The 22,522-nt window shown below is 46.7% G+C and overlaps 1 protein-coding gene and 1 long non-coding RNA gene across 4 annotated transcripts in view; both read right to left on the reverse strand.

Annotated features, from left to right (window-relative positions):
- Positions 1-3,604: 3,604 nt before the first annotated feature.
- On the reverse strand, positions 3,605-6,837 carry LOC140591638 (uncharacterized). Of its 2 annotated transcripts, none has more exons than XR_011991903.1 (3): positions 6,482-6,837; positions 5,607-5,827; positions 3,605-4,985 (listed from the first exon to the last, which is right to left on the reverse strand). It is a non-coding gene; the product is annotated as an uncharacterized lncRNA (long non-coding RNA). The 2 variants fall into 2 exon arrangements; XR_011991902.1 differs by having other exon boundaries at positions 3,605-4,448; positions 4,835-5,827.
- A 10,459-nt stretch (positions 6,838-17,296) lies between these two features.
- LOC111850142 (tensin-3-like) overlaps positions 17,297-22,522 on the reverse strand; it is a 59,523-nt gene continuing 54,297 nt past the window's right edge. For both annotated transcript variants that reach the window (XM_072712865.1, XM_072712863.1), the window contains exons 27-28: positions 22,434-22,463; positions 17,297-19,220 (exon numbers count right to left, since the gene is read on the reverse strand). In XM_072712865.1, coding sequence (XP_072568966.1) covers positions 19,076-19,220; positions 22,434-22,463 — 175 coding nt within the window. In that variant the 3' untranslated portion in view covers positions 17,297-19,075. The remainder of the gene's footprint in view (positions 19,221-22,433; positions 22,464-22,522) is intronic.

The following is a 22,522-nucleotide window of genomic DNA, read 5'->3' on the forward strand; positions in this document are numbered from 1 at the left end:
GGTCTTTACAAGGGGAAACTCTATTTTATAAAAATCCTGCATTCAAAAAACTAAAAGTGCCCAAAGTCTTATATTTTATTTTGTTACTTATGGTTAAGGTTATGGCTGGGTAGTGGTTATAGTCGTCACATAAGTCGTCATAGCTGGGATTAGGGTTCTGCCCATAGAAATGAATGGATGGTCCCTAGAAAGGTATGGATACAAACGTGTGTGTGTGAGGATTTTTTGTGTCACAGATGCCGAACGGGTACCCTTTTTTGCTGTAGGTAATGATATGCCATGGGGATACTTCACAAATCCCGAATGACTACCGGAGTACCATACTCTCCCGTGGACGGGCAAACGTGCACCACGGCACGGATGCGGATCGGACCAGGCCAGGCGAGCACTGGGGTTGCCTCCTGCCTGTAATTATGCTGCTGCATGCAGCGGCCAGTGGGCCCCGCATTTGCCCACGTCTTTAATTTCCGCAGGGAGGGCGGGGGGGCAAATCCGTGGCAGGGGAAGCCACCGCAGTGGGGCCTGGCGTGGTGTGGAATGTCAGGCACTCAGCATGCATGGTGAGGACACTCCAGGAAGGGGGGGGGGGGGGGGGGGTCGGGGGCACAGGGCCGGTGGCCGAGTGGCCTGGAATGCGCACGGTGGAGCAGTGCATGTTGTACCCGGAGGAATGCACCCCCGCCTCGATGATGGGGGATGCAAATAACACCCCTTCCTTTCTCCCTGTGCTCATCAGCGTAATTACCCACATGCCCCCTCGAGCGAAAGAAAAAAGCCGGACAGCATGACCCTGCCGACCCCAGCGGCTTGGCGACCGGCAGAGGTTCTGCCGCGGAGCGTTTGGCAAATCGCTTGACACAATAAAGGAAAACATGCCAGCTGCACTCCTGGGACGGCCGGCAGGAGGCTCTAATTATACCCGGGGTCCCAAATAAAAGTGTTTTACAGCCAACTGAATGTCCTGGATTCCATTGCGGTCCTGACGGGGGTCCTGAGATGGGCCTCCTTTTCCGTCCCAGAGATGCTTGGCCCAGTCGTCGCTGTTATTCATCATGCATCACTGCTCACTATTCCCCGCCCCCCCCCAGCGACAACACTTGACTGTCAATTATACTGAGAAACAGCAGTGGGGGTGGGGGGGCAGGTTTCTTGCACCCCCACCCGAGGGCATTCTAACAAGAGCCAAAATACACCGGGTCCCCCAAGACCACCCGGGACATGATGCCCACCCCCATCTTTGAAAAGAAAGCTAAGACATGCCACAGAGATCCCACGTGGGGGGCGGCGGGGCTCACAGTGGACCGCTGGCCCAGTGGGCACAGCGTCATAGCCTAGTCCTGAGGCGGTGATGAGTGCAGGAGCCGCTGGACCATCGGAGCCGGCTCACAGTTGGCTGATCTGGACCTCCCTCGGCACAAGATGCAGTCTTGGTTACGCACTGAGACAGGTGACACATCACAAAACATCTTGGATCTTAAAATTTCCACACATCCAAACTTATAACCCAGTGCTGTCATTTCAGCCTCACGAGGAGCCTATTTGTGCAGCTTTATTCTTACCCAGGCTGTAATCCCATACACAGGCCACCCTAAAACAGACTGTAACTTCATACGCGCTGTAACAGACTGTAATCTCATCTGCTGCGGGATGCGATTCAGTACAAACTGAAGTGCTGCTTCCTGCTGGACTTCCTTGTGCTTCAGGATGGTGCCTTTATGTGAAAGGATTCTGTTTGCTCAAGCTGTTAATGAGGTTTTGCAAGGTGCTTGTTAGTCTGTCAGTGAACCATTCACTACCTACTCACAGAACAGGTCTATCTCTGAGAAAAGGCATTTTTAACGATAAATTCCTCAACCATCGTAATTCCTGCATCAGTATTGAAGGGGATGGCATTGATGCTTAGACTATGTTCTATAACCTTCACTAGTCTTTCTTCGATAGTGAATGAGAACCCTCAACACTAGTGAACGAGAAGGCTTTTAGGCTTAAATGGTCGGTTCCTCAGTAATCATTGCCTGATTATTTTATCTCATATTTCCACGGGGACAGCATTGCTCGAGGTACCCTGCGTTGTTTTCGCATGGAACCCTTCTCGTGCGTGTCCAGGAATGGATGCTCTCCAAAACGTGGTATTGTCATCAAATCCACTATTTTGAGCTTAAGTGACTTCTAAAATCATCCTTCGACTGCTCTTTTCCTCAAACCAAATGGATCCAGCAGAACTGGCCCTAATTATGTCGATGGATGGCGAAGCGGCCCACAAAGTATATAGCCGATGGGAGCGGCGGGGCCAGGGAATGGCAAGCTGTGTAATTTCACCCAATGCCAAAGCGAAAGTGCAAATGGGCAGAGAAGATCCTACAGACGCCAACTACCTTAAAGACATTGTGAAGAGGCTGTTATTTTTAACTTAAAAAGTCATTCTTGGTGTCTCGGAGAGCGAAATCTGTGTGCCAAACATCCCGAAATGTCGTTTTGATTGTCTCTCCCCCCCCCCCTCCCCCTTTGGGTCAGAGGTCAAGGTAATAACAGCTAAATAAAGGCGTGAGCCCTCCAGATGAATGTCGATTGTTGCCCGTCTTTTGAAAGCACTGAGCTGCGCTGTTGCTTAAGCAGCCTTTTGTAATGGAGTGTTTCGTGCTGGCCGCCGTCGGATCCCTGGGAGGCTAAAAAAAAAGGAACGAGAGCAAAAGCCCCTGGGGTAAATGCTGCGGGTGACGTCTGCCCCGACTGCTCCTTTTAAAGATGTAGATTAGGGATGGCATTCTTCCAGGCGGGTACGTTTTATTTATTCGTTTTTTTTTTTTTTTTTGGAGTGGGGAGGGTGCTTGTGATATAGCTGCCTCGTGGGTGAACTCAATCTGCTGAGTCACCGGCATTTCCCGTGTGCCGGTAGGTGGTGTGATCCGCCCCTGGCCCTGCTTGTCATGGGACTCTCCCGGTAGTTTCGGGACAATCCTGACTAGCTTTTGCCGAAATTACACCACGCTGGAGATCCCCTGCCTTTTGTCTTGTATCCGAACGATGTTTCTTTGAGATCTGAAACCCCCCCCACCCCCCACTTTTGACTGAAAGGAATCATTACCGGTAAAGTTTGGTTTTCTTATACTCTCTTCTGCTGACTGTCTGGTCTGTACTGAGGTTGTTGCCCTGGATTCATGGTTGATTTCCTGTCACCACTCCTTACACTATCAGTGGGTCACTACAGTCTACAATATGGATATGCTGCCTCTTAATCTAATAACCACAGATAATATGCTGTATTCATTGATTGCAATGCTGTAGGCAAAACCGGGTGTGACATTTTAGCTTCATACTCAATCTCCACATAAGGTCTGCATTGTCTTCGTCACCAGCTTCCTCATCTTTGGTGTGTGAGATGCACCGCACTGCACCAGGGGCAAAATCCACTGCATGAATTACAGGAAGACTAGGCACCATGCACAGCAATCTCACAGCAGTCTGTAGGCTACTAGCCCCCAGAACACATGGGCAGATTCTTGACCCCTCAACAAAGGAGGTCCTGACCTCTGCCATGAGTTTTTGATTCAATAAAAGATTACCAAAACCGAGGTTTCAGGCAGGATAGGAACAGACCGTTCTGAACATTTATCACTGGTTTTTTATTTAAAAAAACTCCAACAGATGGGCTTTGTCCCCAAACACCAGCACAGGACCTTCTAACCTATCAGCTCCCATAGATTCAAACAGTTTCTTAAGCTGTATATTTCCATTTTCCACCTTGTTTGTCAGAAAGACCTCTGTTTGGTTTGACTATGGCACTGTGTACTGCAGTCGTACATGCCAGACAGTCCTGATAAATGTTTTCAAAACAAAAAAATGCTAACTCTTAAGTCGCGTTGGTCGTCTTTGGACACAGCTGCCTACGTTAAGTAGGTAAATAATCTGTTAATAAACTGCCTGTCATGGTGGACAAGCCGCTATCTTACTACACTGGGATTAGCACATAAGTAGTTATGATCTCGGGAGAACATGTTCTTCTGAATGTTATTTCTGATGACTTACATATGCCATAAACTCGGGGAACAAATAATCACAGCAGAGACAGGCTGTCTGATTGTGGTTCTGGGAATGTTTTTAGCTGAAATTCAGTTTTTTGCCTTTATTCCAGCAAAAACACGTATATGTGGCATTAAAAGGAGAAGAATTGTAAATTTTTTAAAACCACCACCAAGGTAAGAAGATAGAAATCATCAAGGTGTTTGATTAAGAACCAAAGAGGTTACGTATAGAGAGGCACAATAATTTGTGCGTTCTCGTGCAATACCTGTGCATGAATGCACGGTTTCTGTTCAAAACAAAGTCCCAGAAACCCCAGTGGATGAGTTACTTGGTGCTTTCTTAATGGAAACGTATCTTCCAGCGTTTGCCTGCCTTCCAGTCCGTCTTCCTGGGGCAGGGTGCCAGTAGGTTGGAACGATCGCGGCCTGGAATTCAGGATTTGTTTTGTCATGAAACTGGAACATCTTGTTTTCAGTAGTCCCCTGAACACCTTTTGGCTACACTGTGAGGCTTCACTTTGTCCCCAGCAGGCAGGCTATACATAACCAAAAGTTGTGCAACTCCTTGGCAGGCTGGGGATATTATTAATTGAGGGTCCGTTTCCATGGCTTGAGGGCACTGCATGGTAAGATACACTGCAACGCAGGCACGCAGAGTCGCCTGATACGAGAGGCAGTGATGGCAATATAAGAGAGATCGATTATGCAGTATTACGCCTCGATGTTCCCGACATACTCAAAGCCAGAAAACGAAGACGAAAAATATCTATTCGAGATCATCCAGTGAGGGACCATGTTTCTGATTGGCTTACCTCCGAGAAAATGGGAACGCCATCCGTCAGACTTCCAGGTCAGTTCTGGGAAATCACCAACCCTGGGATGTGTTTACATCATAGCATGTATAGCCACTCTTCCGCTTTCCATAACCGCTTATCCAGTACAGGGTCGCACTAAGCCTGGATCCTGTCCCAGGAAACATAGGGCACAAGGCAGGGGAAGACCCTGGATGGGATGCTAGTCATATATATTTCCGCTAGAAGGATATTTAATACATTTTATGTACATATAAACATGCCACAGGTACTGAAATGCAATTGGCCAAACAAATGCAATATCACTTCCTGAAAAATCCTTCCAGTGATAACTGGATGGCCTAATGATTGTGACGATTGCAAAGATAATTTCCTAAAAAGGACAATGCTAACTGGAAGAAGATGTCAGCATTGAAACCCATCTTTGGAACCGGAGGACAATGTTTTCAGCATTGAATCCCAGAGTCCTTATTTAACACTAATACCTACTTTATTTATACATATCTATGTCTGTGTTTTGGCGTGTCTATTTATACACCAAAGGAAGAAAATATTTTTATGTTATTATTTATATATTACTGTGGTACTGTTGACCCTGAAAGTGGCAATGATGTGTCTCAAGTTGTGTTTAAGGTGAAATAAAAAATAATAAATAAAGCACGTTGCCCATCCTTATGAGGCCAAAATGAGTGCGTCTTTTCATGTCTAGAAAATTCGATTTGTCTATTTATGGACCCACTAGATGTTGGCATTTAACTATGTAAACACCTACTAATTACGCTGTGAGAGTGGAGTGGAGCATCCCGCCTCCATGTCATAAACAAGCTGCAGTTTGGGTTTCCACCATAAACAGATATCAGCCCTTTGCAAGTTTATCGTGAGATGTTTGGAAACTATTAAACAGAAAAGTCATGGGGCTGGCGGTGTGACATCGGGTTCCGCACGAGTTCAGCGGGTTGACCCAGATCACGTGTGTGTCACGTCTCCATCCATCTGTCAAAAAAAAAAAGAAAAAGTGACGCCGTTTTCTGGGATAAACAGATTTTGGGGGATGGATTGTTTATCGAAACTGGAGTGTTCTCTTGGATGCAAGCGACACTCAAGCTAGGACTGACAAATAGTCTGTACATACAGGTCCCTGGTTTGACCAACTTGTGTGTTCCCAAACAACTGGATTCTGGGGTTATCTTGTCCCTTAGGCATTGTCAGAAGTGGAACAATTTATCTGGGAGACCCAGGCTGACACCAGCATCAACACTCAGGTGTCTGTACAGGCAAACGTGTTTGTGCCAAAATGTGTATGTTCTTAAACACCATGTCTGTGGTGTTAAAAACTGCATTTTGATCAAAATGTCAAATAGGATAGCCTGTGCATTAATCCGCCGCCGGCCGTCGTCTCTGTCGCAAAGCAGGGAGATAAATCATGGCAAACAGACTAATACCACAGCCTGGGGAATTCCAAAGACTGGCATTGAACCAGGAAGGTAGTGAGCTAACTGGCACAGAACGTTTTTGATTTGTATTCCACGCAGCCTCATGGATGGCCTCTGAGGGAGTCATCGATTCACCCTTGGCGGGACATTACTTTCGCACAGAGTGGGGAAATCATACACAAAAGGCAAGTTGGCCAGACAGACGAGGAATTACCTTTTTTCTCGTTTCCGGAACAGGGGACAAGCCCGGAGTGGAGTGGGGAGGGAGGGGTCACCTTCATCAGAATGCACAGGGTGTCGGAGTGTCTCCGAGTGGCGCATCGGAAAAACCGAGGAGCATTCAAGAAAGCCGGAGAATCCGAACAGAGTATTAAGCCCAGCGGAAGGAGATGTGCAGCCTAATCAGCTGAGGGGGCCAGAGCTCCCCGGTCTGCCAAGGAGTTAACCCTGGAATTGATTCTAGGAAGGAGACTGGAAATCACATGATGACAACACTGTAAAAGTCAGTCCCATTTTAAGTGCGGCCTCCTGCCTGTCCCATAAACTTTGGGATTATTCTGGGAAACAGAAAATGGGCAGGCAAAGCTCAGCAAAAAAAAAAAGAGCCCCCCCCCCCCCCCTTTAAAATCTGTTTTCAGAGTAGCAAAAAAGGCACGTAACATGCTACATTAACCCGGCAGAATGGCCGACAAAGAGATCCGTCCTCCATTCACACCACGACTCGCTCATGCACCCCCCCCCCCAGACCCCGGAGGGCTGCCTCCATCGTGCCAGAGGCTCGGTGCCCCCACGTTCCCCACCCCCCCCCCCTCACCCAGCCCGTAACCCAAGCCCTGGGAAAGTCAGGGCTTTAATTAGAACAGTTGTAGAACAAATCGGGGGAGAGAGACACCAGCGAGTTGGGGGGGTGAAATAGCAGGCCGGACGTGACTCCGCTAGGTCAGGACAAAGGTTTCTGTCTGGCCTCTGACGGACAATGAGCTGCTCCGTATAAAACGTATAATACGAGAGGCAGAAGGACACCTTACAGTGATTCCTTCTCTCTCTCTCTCTCTCTCTCTTTCTCTCTCTCTCTCCCTCTTTCCTAAGAGCCAGTGGTCTATGTATAGAAGATATTGTATACGACCCCCGCACGGATAAAAGAGACATCTCGCTGAAGAGCGCAGGAGCCTTGGCTCATGCTGTCAAACAGCAGTTATAAGAGTTTTTGGCAGGCCGAGCCCGTCAGCTGATTTGCGCCCCGAAAGGCTCCGACGTTCCGCCGCGGCTATTTTAAACAAGGCCTGTAGCCTTGGTGCGATGGCCTCCATGTGGTGATACTGCGCCCATGCACATGGTAGGCAAAACCCCCCCACCAGGGCCGTACCAAGGAATTCTGGGACCCCTGACAAAATGACACCTTGGATCCCCATACCGACTGTGGGGGGTAGTTTACCCTTGGTAGATTTTGCCGATCAGGGTCCCCTCCAGTCCGGGGTCCATGAAAACCTCCCCCCACAGCGATTGCCCTGCTTCTTATCCATCTGCCACCCAAGCACACACCATAACAGGGTGTATTGTTCCCGTTGAACAAGTAATATCATAAACCACTCAGTAGGGCCATGTGACCTATGACACAAACCCCATGTGACCGGCCTTGGCGTTAGCTATTTGATTGCTTTATCGTCATTAGAGTTGGTGTAGTTCAGCTCGGTCTTTAATTAGCTGCTCTGATGGAAGGGCTAGTGGTACGGTCATGCAGCTGAGCCAGAGATAAATAGTGGGTCGAGAGACTGACCCTCCATCTAGATCTTTAAAAGGTGTGGATGAGGAGACCCAGGGGGAATGTGACAGTGATTACCCTCCCGTTTTTATGGGCCAAACTGCTTATTTCATGCCCTCTGATCTCCTGCCAGTTAGTCGCACATCACCGAAAGAGGCCTTTGGCATGGACCCTAGTACTGCCTATAGGAGCACCTGCAAATGGCCTTATCCTGCCACACAGACTCCCAACTAGACAGCAAGCTCTCCCATCTCTGCCCCCCCCCCCCCCATGTCTGACTCTGTTTCCGTTTTTCTTTTGCCGGTCGCTGCTCCAGGACCTGTGTGTTCTGGGTGCACCCCACTGTTCCCAGGTGTCCTCACAGATACGTACTTCTGATTACCCCTTGCCAGGCCCCCATGACCCTGCTCTCCATTCCATGAGCTTTATGCCTGCCTTCTGGACAGTGGGGATAAGGGGGGGTCACTTGCTCCCTGCCTCGAGACCAAGAGGGGAATGTGAAGAGGGTCTTTAACAAGACACTCAGTGACTGAAAAGCAAATCAGCCTGCTCTGCTCCTGAAGCACCCCCCCTCCCCAGCACTCTCAAGATGTGGCTTGTAAAGGGAGCACTGGGTCTCTGGAAGCATGTGCACACACACACACATACACACACACATGCACACACATACACGGGAACACACACACACATGCACACACATGCACACACATACACGGGAACACACACACACATGCACACACGTACACGGGAACACACACACACATGCACACACATGCACACACATACACGGGAACACACACACACATGCACACACACACACACACACACATGCACACACATACACGGGAACATACACACACACACACATGCACACACATACACGGACACATGCACACACACATGCACACACATACATGGACACATGCACACACACATGCACACACATACACGGACACAGGCACACACACATACACGCACACACACACACATGCACACACAGACACACATACACACACATGCACACACATACACGGACACATGCACACACATACACGGACACATACACACATGTATTCATGTCTTTAGGGAGGTTCGTCCCTTAATTTCTCTGAGTATACCCCTACCCAGCCCTAACCTTAACCATAGGTATCCAAACAAAAATATAAGATTTTTTTAGTTTTTTGATTACAGTCACTGGTTTTTATATTGCAGGGACCTGAAAAAAGTAAGTGGTTTTACAAATCCACACACACAGACCCACAGCAGCACATCCAGGCCACAGGTGAACATGGAGACATTGTGTCTCCTCTGCCCGAGCCTGTTCAGTATCATCGGCCACCCTGCCCCCCTACAAGCACATAAAGGACAGAGGAGTTCCTCCAGGTCGGGGACGGCACGGAGGCAGTGTGGCCCCGTGTGAATGAGCCGATTGTTAGCCAAGTTTCCCATCCTGAAACCTAATCACATCTAACTGAGCTCCTCCACAATGAAGTCAATCCCGGGCCAATCTTCAGCCTGGCCGCGTTATCCCCCCCCCACCCCTCCCCCAATGGCGACATACACAGGTGGGGGGGTTACCCCCCTTAGAGCGCGGGTGAACTTCTTTTTCAATGGCACCTGAAACTAAGACTTTAATGGGCCGATCTCGCACCCACGATAAGTCAAGAAGGCGTCCATTTGGAGGCATTGGGGAAATGGAGCATGGAGCTGGGGGGGGGGGGGGGCGGTAAGTAGGCCGGTGGTAAATGGGAGGCTTTCAGGTCTTGAGTGCATCCGCCGTTTTAAATGGGTCGGCACTCTACTTTAACACCACCAGGGGGTGATCTTCCGCCTAACTGGTGGCATCTCTGCGGCAACCAGGATGATAATGTGCCTCAGTTTTACCTGAAGGAGGAAGTCAGCCTGGCGACTCGGTCCCTGTTTGTTGAAGATGAGCTCCGTTGTGGGTTAGGGGGAAGGCAACTAAAGGCACCTGTGTGTGTGGGGGGGTGCAGGAGCCAGCCCGACGACGTGCTTTCCGCTGAATGGGGCGCCATTGTTTACAAAGTAGGCAGGTGTGTCCCCTCAGCCGGCAGACCACAAAAGCCATTGTAGGTCCCATCTGCGGCAAACGCAAATAGGACGTCGTCTGAAACCCCAAGAAACCAATTAGCCATAATATAAGTAGGTTAGAACAGCCATTCAGAGGCAGTATTATGGGACACAATGCAGCCGGTATTGTGGGCTAACAATTAGCGTCAGCGGAGGAGAGCAAAGTCTCGCGGGATGGCTGGGGCGTCGCCCCGGGGGCCGTTTTTGTTTGTTGGGGGCCGAGGGGACAACCGCCACTCTGAATGCCGCCCCAGGAGCAAAGGGCCGCATCAGGTGGGCCTATGGGGGCACCTTCCGGGGGGAGCAGTGCAGGTGGGGGGTCGAGCCCCTTCCCAGCTTCATGGGTGGGTGGGGGGCTGTGTCTTGGCCAAATGAATGAATTCAGAACGTGGTCTGTGACTGGCAGGTGATGACTGTGAGGTTAAAGGTCAGAGGGTTCCCAGTAAGACCTTAAAATATTTTAAAATAATTGCTTTCTCGTTTGTGTAGTACTCTTTACATACCTGTGTTTTGTTTTTATTTAAAAAATTTTAATTTTTAAATTTCAGATGTGTGGAGCTTTCAATGTGAATTTTTACAAATGGATAAATGATATACATTTCCAGTGTCTGGAGAGGATTCACATCTGCGAATATCAGGACTCAGTCAGGAATACAAGATTAGTGCAAGGAGTGACTAACCAATAGACTTTCAGAGATGGACACCACCAGCCAATGGCGTGGAGCCAGATGTGGCCACAGCCACTGGGATCAATCCAGGCTGCAGTGCCCTGTAGCCTAGTGTTTGAGATACTTGTGGCAAGCAGGGCACTGTAAAAGTGATTTCTTCACTTCCTCCAAGTGCAAAGCACATCCTCTAGGTGGCAGTGAAGCAGGTTGACTGGGATCCAATGGGCTTGCAGTATTATAATAATCATCAATACTTCATTGATCCTCCCTCAACATGCTCTTTGTAGAGTAAGCTGGCAGTGAAGGGCAGCCACCTGTTGGGGCACCCAGGGAGCTGGGGGTTAAGGGTTTTGTTCAAGGACCTGCAGATGTGCTGAGGCTTGGTTTGATGCTGTGACCTTGGAATTACAGGCACACAGGCTTAGCCCACTGAGCCACACACTGCCCCATGCATGTTTTCCTTGGGCTAGCGTGACCTAAGCATGCAAGGAAGTTAAATACAAAACCTGTGATGCCGCATTTGTCTGTGGCATCAAAAAGCAGCATACTTTAATGCACAAAATGTAGTCCAATGCAGGCAGCAAATCCTTTGTGCAACTATCGCCATGCGTAGCTGTTTAGCTCACCCTTTTGTCCAAAACCTCTTGCTTATTTGTGGGTATTTTGCTGATCCAATTTGGGTTGAGTAATAATATTGTTCAAGGCCACTAAACCCTCACGGGATTTCAACCAGTAATTGTCATTCCATATGTTTAATAACTATGTTACACGCAGATTCATAATTCATATTATGATTCATAAAGAGAATTAGTTGAGACCAGTTCATATTTATGGCATTTTACACATGTACGCAATCAAACAACTTTTATTTTTTAAGAGGGAGCAGTGTGGTGAAACAAGGGGACGAAAATATTCATCAATGGCAATCTTCATATGATTTCCCGTCGTTGATTTGCTGACTTCCTCTTTTGTTGTTCAGCTGGGTGATTATTAGGACTGACGGTAAAGGATTTGCCTTTTGTATGTGGTCCGTGTTAGAAAGCCAAAACAGGAATAAACAGCAGTAAGGTTAATGCAAACAAAGTCATTTTACTAATGAAAGTATAAGAAAAAGGATGTAAAATCAAGGGCAAGTACCACTCCCACAAACGGGTGCTAACACAATCACCATAACGATGTTCAGGAGGTACAACTGATGGAGACCCACTTACACAGTGTGTGCACTGAAAGCTACAGAACAGCGCAGCGTTAGGTATCAGAGGCCATTTAACTCATGTTGCTAGTATGGCTTCTTAAAATTTAAGTGTAGGATTGTAGCTATTGCTAACATAACATTTGATGTGATGAACCGTCGCTGATTTTTAAGGACTGTGCTTCAGTCATATTACAGGATGCAGTCCATTCACCCTCCATGATTTGATTTAAAGAAAAGCTTTCTTTCGATTTTTGATCTCTTCTTGAAACTGTGCTTTAAACTTGCTCTTAGCATGTCCTAAATTTTTGTATATTTGTGTGTATCCATCCATATCACCTTTAATTGGGATTAAAGAGTTATCTTTCTCAACTATCCATCCAGAAAAACCTGGAATACTTTAAAACATAGGCATGTCCTTCTGGAGGTATGGTGACCAAAGCTGTACGCTTTACAGATCTTTATGTCGAGGAAAGATGGCTTCTAATGACCCAAGGAGGTCTGCTTGAACTCCATTGGCTGTGTTCCGACAACAGTTCCTGTTCTGTCTTCCTGCTTGAATAGTCACCCACAATGCACTGCTCCTCTATACATTTCTACAGTCCTCGGTGCATCCTGCTGGGAAACGGTGAATTAAAAGCAGACCTCTCTCAGAATTCTATTCAGGTCCTTTAGACCTTTATTTCAGTGACATGCTTGGTTTATTTCAGAGGGCATACATTAAGGGAGAGGATCCAGGAAGCAGTCTGTGCCATTGCTGTGTCTTTTCAAAATGGACACTAAGGGGTTTTTTTGTGTGTTAGTGCTCGCTCTTTGTTTCAAAGTTCTCAGACGTTCTCATCTGGTCACATTCATTTGTGGTATATAATAATCATATAATCGGGATATTTACATGGCCCCGCCCACCTCCATGGGAATGGCCTGACATTGGCACACATTGTGTATTGATCCCAAAACACTGTTCTGTTCCTACACCATCTCTAGTCACCAGCTCCAGAGGGATTGGTTCCATGACGCGGTTCCTTCCTTTTCACTCCACCATGGATTATGGGTCGTAATGCCAGGGGGCCATTGCCTTCTGGAATGTTCTCTGAACCAGATTTTAAACAACTTGTCCACTACCAAACTTTACCAAGTTGTTTCAACAGGATCTCGGAGTTGTCTGACACCAGTTGAAAGATTTCGATAGGGTTTCTCAGGATTTTCAATGTGGGCAGTAATCATTCTCTTGATATTTGCACATTAACTTGAGTTGCAGCTGAAGATAGTTGAAGACAGTAGTATGGACTTAGGCACATAGATTATATTTAAATATCTGCCAAAAAAGTGTTTAATATTGTGCACTGTCATCCAGGCTTATAAATAAGTACCTGAAATGATATGTATTGTTAAGATGAAAATTAGGAAAAGTACTAACTGCACCGACCTATTGTATTAGCAATGAAACTTCCACTAGAGACAAAGATGCCGCTTTGAGTTTGTACATCCTGGCTCTGCCTGACAGCTGCTTGCAGGTCTGGTCCTCTTGATTGGTTGTACTCGACCGTAAAAGTCAGTTGCCTGGGGGGGGCACCCCCATGAATGGCCTCCCCCAAAATTCCCACCAGTACGTCACTCCCCCCGTCCTCAAATAAAAGGAGAGATAAAATGGACCTTGCGTGAAAATCAGGCTGCGAGACCACAAACGGCGGATTGTCCCGACGTCCCGCTGCTCGATTCCGGACAGATCCCTTGTGTGACACGCTGCCAGGACTGCCGAAGGGGGGCAGGGTGGGGCGGTATGCATTTCCTTCCAGCAATAGTGGCGGGGGTTGGGGGAACTGAATCAGTACACGTGGGATGGGCTGTTTACTTAGTGATGTCACAACCCATGTCACCACCTGACACCCCCCCCCACCCCTACCCTCATTAACTTTTCCCCGAAATGCTGATGTAATGAAAGTTAATCTCTTCACCCTGGCATACTTGGACAGCCCCGCCCCTCCGCGGGAGACCAAAAAGACTTCACTGACAGGTTCATTAAATCCAGCGGCCCTGTCCCAGCGGCGGCTGGCTATTGTGTGCGATTCCTTACCCTGCCTGGCGTGTAACAGAAGAATCCTGGTGGAGACAAAGCCCTGGGGGGGTGGGTGTGGTGGCGGCGGGGGGGCTCGATGGGAGTACATGCCCAGCGTGTGTCCCCGAGCACGTAGGCAGCCTTGCGTGCGGTTGCCAGAGGAGATGCGTGTGCATGCCGTGACACTTTTCTCCCGTCCAGATGAAGGGGTAAGAAATGTTGAGGTCACACTGACGAGGGTGAGGGCTGACAAAGGCCAGGCGCTGCAGGGGGATTGGGGGAGTGTGGGCGTGGCTTGGTGCTGGAGGAAGTTAAGCTCTTTTCAGGAGCGTGACCAGAAAAATCGGCTTCAGAAGCTGTGATTTCTGGGAAAATAGGGACTGAAGTGTTTTGCCAAAGAACAAATAAACCTCTTAGGACACAATCAGCCACTTTGTGACATGGAGGCATAGAGGGGACATGTACAGGAGCGCAGGGGGGTGTCTCATGTGATGCCCCCCCACCCCAAACTGGCAGTGTGGGAGAACCTCATCCCACCACTGTTTGGGAGGTGCTGATGATCTGGGAGCCCGCTGTGGCCCCTTGGCCACTCAGAGGTCAGAGTTCAGAGGTCAGACTGGGGTTGGAGGGGGCCTGGGACTGCTCACAGCTAATGGAAAGCACTGGGAAGAGGTACTGGGATCTGAAAGCCAGGCCTTCCCATAATTGGTTGCTGAGCCTGTCCGTCAGACACGCCCCATCCCAGCTATAGGTTACAGCCATCTGTGTGACTGCCCACCCTTCGCACTAATCTTTATATCGGAAACCCTCTGCCCCCTGCGTCGGCCTGGCTGTAAATAGAGAGGACTTTTTACCATGATGGTATTTTGCCATTTAACAACGCAAATCCTTAAGAGGCCTGTCCAAACCGGACAGGAATGACTGTGTCAACAGGCGGCTGCTGCATAGATGGGTGGGGGGTGAAGCCCAGACCCCCTTTCTGCCCCCTTCTACCCGCCATGAAAGACTGTCTCATTAGTGCACATGGCAGCACGCGCCGCTGGTGGGGCCACGCAGGCCGGCGGCGTGGCTGATCCCATGTGCCCGGCACACACAGTGCCCTTTGTGGGGTCCCACTCCCTTTCCGCGCCCTCAGTGTCGTCCTGGGGCAAAGCATTGCTTTCATACCCGCCCATGAAACATTTTCCTGTCCGAAAAATCTCGACCAGTTGGGGTTTTGTCGGGGGGGGGGGGGGGCAACCGATGCCCTAAATGAGCCTGTTGTCCCCCGGACTCGCTCGAGAGTGCCTCCGTATTTGAGCTCAGCCAGTCTGGGGTGGGGTGGGGTGGGGTGGGGTAGGGGGGGGGGGACAAAAAATGCGATTTCACAAAGCAGATGCTGGAGCTGGAAATAGCAGGGATTTAGAGTCGGCACAACTTCACTCGGAGGCGGCTGCTGGGGGGGGTGGGGGAGGGCTGCGCTCAGCGGCCTGCCTGCAGGAAACGGCGCCAGCAGACCTGCCCGCTAACGACATGTTAAGATGTCTGCCTGGTGGCACGGCACAGCAGAGCAGATTGGGGCAGCAGCACCATGGTTTATTGGGGCTCGGGGGGGGGGGGGGGGTGAGACAGGCGCCCCCTAGTGCCTCTTCAGAGCCTCTCGCTCCCACGTGGCTTTGCTCCACCCGACCGCCCCCTCTCTCATCTCATCTTTTTTTGTCCTGTCCCCTCTCACTCTACCTTTTCTAGTCACCCCTTTGAGAGCAGGCTGTGGGAACCACCCCCCCCCCCCCACCCGCCCATAACCCTCTCAGGATGACCTCATCCCTCCCCCTTTGTGATGGCCTTAACACAGTGTCGTCCTTGGTAGCATCTGCCACTGACCTAACCCCGCTCCGCCCCCCCCCCCCCCCCAAAGGATTCCTTCAGAGGTGATGTGCCATTGGAATGGGAGGGGCATGGGGCATGGGGGGCAGGTGTGTCTGTGTGTGTGTGTGTGTGTCTGCATGCACTCTTGGCAGGAGGTGGTGAGTAAATGTAAATGTAGGATTTCCCCCCCCCCCCCACCCACCCACTGCTACAGTCCTGCTCCAACACGCTACATGCTTGATCCTATACGCTTCACGCTCCCTCGCACATGCAGTCATGCACACACTCACATGTTGCTCCTCAAACTTGCCCCTTTCAGTCTGACAAACGAGAACCCCACCTTTGCCTACTGTGCCCCCCCACACACAAATACACACGTAAATACATACACATTCTGTATTAGACTTTACATTACCCTCCCCCCCCCAAGAAACCAATCTGTTGCACCCTCCTGTTCTTGGTGCTGTCTTGTATACTAACTACTACCTGTCCAGGCACTCAACCTGCCCCCCCGCCCCTAAACCTGCACCCCAGCCTCTTACACTGCTAAGCCCCCCCATGTGTGTAATCATTGGCATAACAAAGGCACGTGAAGACTTGCAGGGGGATTAACATGGGGGGGAGGGGGATTGACAGGTGTTTAAATAGAGGTGGCCGTGTGTGTGTGTGTGTGTGTGTGTGTGTGTGTGTGTGTGTGTGTGCCTAATGCGTGTACTCCCCAGCATCATTGCCACACCCCAGTGGCCGTTTGGACCGAGCAGCGTCACTTTCATCAATGAAATCGCTCACTATGCCCCACCAAGCAGATCGCTGCAGTTCTGCAAAGATTGGGTCGCATGACCAGATGCACTGAGCACCATATGGCTCTGAACTGCAGCACACAGTCCTTTGAAAGTTTGCCTGGTCAGTCACCATGGTTAGTTTTATATGAAAACTATTATTACTATTGAAAGAACAAATGTAATAACAGTACAGTATTGCAAAAGAAGAACTTTTTTGTTGATTTAAAAGAAATCATCCAAACTATACTTTAATTCATATTCACAGCAAATTTGTGAATGAACTTCAAAATGACCGTTTGTTACGTTTTTTGCGGTTGCGTATTGCCATCTGCTGGTGATTACTTAAACTACAATAATATGCGTAAAAGTGTTTCAATAATGTCATGCTATCGCTTTGGCTTGACTTGACTGAGCTGTTAATCTGCTTAATTTAATAACCAGGTGACTCACCTCTCATTATAATCAAATGAGACTCAATGAGAATATTTCCAAAGAAAATTCTGGACCAGAAGTCGTCACTATCCAGTCAGTACCAATAGACGCTCACTTAATGTAATCGTGGATATTGCGGAAACAAGGTAACTTCCCAGTTCCCGGCCGTAAATCCGTGATGAAAACTAAAAACAGAAATGTCATTAATACGCTTTATTGTCATTTGTAGAATATGTCAAGGTATAGGAATGTCTATACAACATAAATTTACAGGAAGAAATACAACATTTTACAGACACTTTTTATATATTATGTGATGCAGAAGACTCAACCAACAACATAGACAAGTATCCACAGGGAAAGGTTATCGCTTTGAACAAAACAGCTCATACTCCATCCATCTGTATGGGCATAAGTTGTTTTACCAAGGTTCTTAGAAAAGTATATCAAAAATATCACTGCGTCATTTTCCTAGTTTTTCGTTATTTTAATATGCAGCAGAATATATATAAAGGAGTATCGTATTTTTAACAGTTTTGCAAGAAACCTAAAGGAGTTCTGCTTGCGAAGGTTGTTTCTCCTCAAATGGTCAAATGTTACAGGTTTTAAACCCGCAAAGATTATACATTGTGTTTATGTAAATGTATAGTAATTTAAGGATGAAAAATCTCAGTATCATTAATACGAAGCAGAAAAACAGAATTGGGAGTGATTTAAATGGCAAAACTTTCATTTGTCGTTTATTTACAGACTTCTTCAGCTTACAAAACAGCTAACCATAAATTAATTTACATTTAATCAGGGTCAGTATAACTCCTCAATGGAGGAAGCTGGCACTAAATACAAATCTGTGTAATAAAATATATCTGAGAATTGAATACATTTAAAACTTTTTTATTCGACACAAAGGGTATGTTGAAAAGGATATATACTATTTGGAACGCAGCAAACAGTCACTAATGTATCAAAGAGATAAAAATGCTTATTTACCTATAACATTATAATATCTCATCTTATTGGACATTTGATTTCTATTTGAGAACAATTGTACGATTACGTGACCGGATGAAAAGAGGGTTCGTGTTAAAAATTTCACTCGTGAAAAATACAAGAAGGCATCAAAAGACAAATGGTAGTTAAGAGTGACGAATGTCTGAGAATTAGTTTTACAATCTGACACTTGATATAAATATCTGATCTGAGTAAGTAATTCGCCTCAATAACCAATTATTGTATTCAAACAAGAGAACGTGATTACGGAGACAAATATATGTACTTCCTCTATGCACATATTATATAGCAAAATAATGGTTAATTAGCATGTGTAATTTGATTTAAAGAGACAGCAATCACAACGGTAACCATGTAGGCCTAAGTCCTACGCACCGATTCCGAAAAGGGACAGAGACGAGAAGCCCGGCCTGGTTCGGGAGGGGTTGTTCGTAACGGGCAAACCGTGCGGGAATCGGTTATAAAAACGGGCATAACGGCTGCAACGACAGGACACCGGGAAGACGGCAAACCAGAGCTACAACTGTCGACCGATCACACACACACAACACACACACACACACAAGTTTTTACACCCTTAAAAAGAGAGGGAAGGTGCGGCTTAGAAATTCACACGGGAAAGGGCAGTGGTATTGGAGGCACAAACCTGTCTGAGAGCGAGCTAAGGGGTGTAACAGGGTCCAGTTTTTTAAAAAGACAATATTAATACAATTACGTCAAAAAGAGACGTGACAGAAGGTGTGAGGCATGGTATACAGTGGTACAGATAAAAATAATAAATACATACTTTGAATTATATTCTCTGTCTTTTAAATATATCCCTTTATAGTGATGTCATAATACAACCAGGTTCCTCTCGTGGTCCCTCAAAAGCTGTCTTTTTTATTTGTGGGGGTGTCACCATTGCAGGTGGTCGACAAAGCCCAAAGTGCGGGGTGGGTGGGGGGGTCGTGGCTGGGCCTGGATCTACTTGCTCTTCTGGGAGCCGATCATCACCTTGGAGACGAAGTTGACGATGGCACTGGCTGGCTGTTCCGGGTCATGCTCGGCAAACACGTGGCAAACGTTCTCGGTGCTGCTGCCCGTCTTCCGGGCCACGAAGCCGAAGATCCTGGAGGGAGACCAACGTGTGCAAAAAAGATGCTCAATGGAGATCAATGTCTCAGTATTTACATGTCATACACAGTATCAGTCAAAAGTCTGGACACGCCTGTTTGTACTATGTTTGTCTCTATTTGAGCTATGAAATATTCACCTTATACTGAACGGCCTTGAGGCAATGAAGTACAGGCAGTCCCAAGGTTACTTACAAGACCCATTCCCTAAGTCTGCCTTTAAGTCGAATGTGTAGGTAAGTCGGAACAAGAATACAGTAAATGATAATAATTATGCAGTAATACTAAAAGTAGCCACATACAGTATTGTACTGTATCTTGAGCTGTTTAAATACAAACGACTGTATTTAAAACGAATTTGTAATATGATAAGGTTTACAGCAGCCCGTTTGTAAGTACGAGTTATCTGTAAGTTGACGTGCTTAACCCAGGGACTGCCTGTAATGCATGTCAAATATTGCAACGACCAAGATGACTTTAGACTTTTCAAAATAGCCCCTTTTGCTATGATGACAGCATTGCAGACTCTTGCCTTTCTTTCAACCAGCTTCCAGATATAGCCACCTGGGATGCTTCTCCAACAGTCCTGACTGAGTTTCTACAAGTTCTGGGCACAAATTGGCTCCTGTGCTCTTACTCTTTAATCCAACACATCCAAACCAGCTCTATAAAGCTTAGGTTCTGGGATAGTGGGGGCCAGGTCTCCCGTTTTTTCTTATTCAAAAGAGAATACTGACTATTTAGCTTTGATGAGCTTAGTCTCTTTCTTTCTTTCTTTCCTGCAACATTTTTCTGGTTCACATTCTTAGGGCGCCTTCCCACTGCAGCATGCACCGTGCTTCTCATCCTTCAGAAAACTACCAAACCTACGGGGGTCACTTCAGGTTGTTGCATACAATTCTCACATAATTGCATATAATTCTCACATCGTAAGGACCGCAACATTCAGCTTGCTTGAGATCAGGCTTTTTCATATCATCATACCATAAAGACATTATAGCGTGGGGAGTTTCACTAAACCATTTTTACTCTGTCATAGGAAACAAAACTTAGCAAGAATTGCAATTTTAATGATTGTTCCTTTATCTAATATATGTTCTAAAAAATCACTTTAAATTTTACTGCCGCTGCTTTTGCATGAGCTTTGCATGCATTCTCTGATCATTTTCACCCTTGCAGTTTATATCACTCAGACGGGTTAGTGAGAAGTAATTTTTTTCCTTTTTGCTTTATAAATATCCCTATTATATTACAGCAATTTTTACATTTTTTGTCATGTCATCCAGATCTTGATTCCTCTGACCAGGGGGGTATTCCACAAAGCAGGATTAAGGGAAAGTCTGACTTATTTCGACAAGGCTGGCTCATTTAAGTGGGAGATCCATTCCATCAATATGTCTTAAATGAATCTCCGCTGAGCTACCATGGTAAGTTAGGTGAGTTAACAAGTCTGCTCCGGACCGGTGGCCTGTACTACGATCGAAGTGGGGTTACTGGCTTATCGGGGTAACTTGTCGGATTTAAGGTAGTCTGGGCAAAATATAAGTCCATTTAAACTGTGGTACCTTAAATCCGACAAGTTACCCCGATAAGCCAGTAACCCCACTTCGTAGTACAGGCCCCAGGTTAACTGTCTCGCTTAGTTTAGCGTTGTCTCAAAGAACGTCTGACGTGTGGGAACAGAGTCCCAAAAGATCGTTCCGTCAGACGAAATTCCGTGCTCTCACTACTCATGTTATGTAATCTGTTAAATTATGTGTCCTCATCTGTTATAATATTTTACATTATCTGATTGAATTATTTTGTTACCCTGTAAGGTGTAATGTAACTAAAATGACATGTCCCTATATATTTGATTTTACGACTTATATATAAAAATGGAACGGAACCCTGTAGTCGGTGCTGTGAGTAAAAGCAAGACGAGGAAGCAGAGAATAAAAACCATCTTTTCTGAAGTAAAGCTCTGCGTGATACTTCCATAATATGGAGAACAGAGCTGAGATTGCAACATAATCAATATAATAAAGCCGATAAAAATCACGTCTCAGCATTCCAATTAATTCCAAAATAATTAAAATAAAAGCGTACCCATATTACAAAGGTCAGACATAAAATGGAATGACTGAAATTGAAAAAAAAAATCTGTTAAATTAATATGAACAGGAAGATATTTTTATATTTTGTTTAGTCACTGTCTACTTTGAAAGTTTATTAGTAAAAAGCAAAGACAAGATACGGTTATTTGTGCAGAACATTTCACACGGATGCGATTGAAAGTATTTTACGGAGATCAAATAATACAGAATAGCATCATTATACAGTAAGAAAGACACGTGAACTTAACCCAGAAGGTTACCCGTTGGCTATGGGGATCGAACCAGGAACTTTTGCAGTTTAAGGCGACAGCATAAACCACTGTACCACCATGCCACTGTATTAGAGACTTGTGACATTTAGTCTGTCTGCAATTCTTTGCAAAGTCAAAAAGTGCAGGGTGTATTTATGGCCACAGTATTGCCTTTTTTTAGGGATTACATCTTTGTATTTTTCATACAGCTCCTCATACAGTTTGTTCTGCAGCGGAAAAAAACACCGCTCTCATTTCACAGGCTTTCCGATTCATTTGATCGATCTATTGTTCATCCATTCATTTGGGCTTCTTAAATATCTCGGGTGTGTGCCCTAAGTGAGACTATGCAAGTCTGTCTTGTATAAGCCTTGATTAGTTAAAGCTGAACTGCATTAGTGGAACGACATGAGCCTTAGTTTAGAGATGGCGTTAGTTTGAGTCAGACCTTTTCGGGAAAGTCTGGCTTTCTTTAGCTACTTTCATGGAATACCCCCCAGATTGAAAGTAAAGCTTGGATTTTTTCATTTGACCAGATATCCACTACTATCACTGGCATTATTTTTCACTTTGTCTATCGTTGTTTAATGAGTTCATAACTTTTTTCAAGACAGCGGCCGCCTTGTGTTTCAGAGGCAGGCTATTTGCGTAACCAATCGACAATGAACACGTTTGCCAGTCCCACCCCAAAGCAGCGAAGTACCAAAAAAGTACCCCAGCTGCTTTTGGTACTTTGATACTGATACTTGACCAGAAGTTAATGGAAAGGGGAAATTCAGGACATCGGAGGTACGATGGAACTGCAGTCTAGGATGTGGAGGGTGGGCAACCTAGACCAAATCCTGGAGGGAAAGGAACTTACTTTGCAGAGGTTATGCCGTCTCTGGTCCACCTTGGGGAAAGCGAAGACAGAAATATCAAATTATTACTATTATTATTAACTCAATTTCA

This window comes from Paramormyrops kingsleyae, chromosome 1 (genome assembly GCF_048594095.1).
Source record: "Paramormyrops kingsleyae isolate MSU_618 chromosome 1, PKINGS_0.4, whole genome shotgun sequence".
NCBI classification, from domain to species: Eukaryota; Metazoa; Chordata; class Actinopteri; order Osteoglossiformes; family Mormyridae; genus Paramormyrops; species Paramormyrops kingsleyae.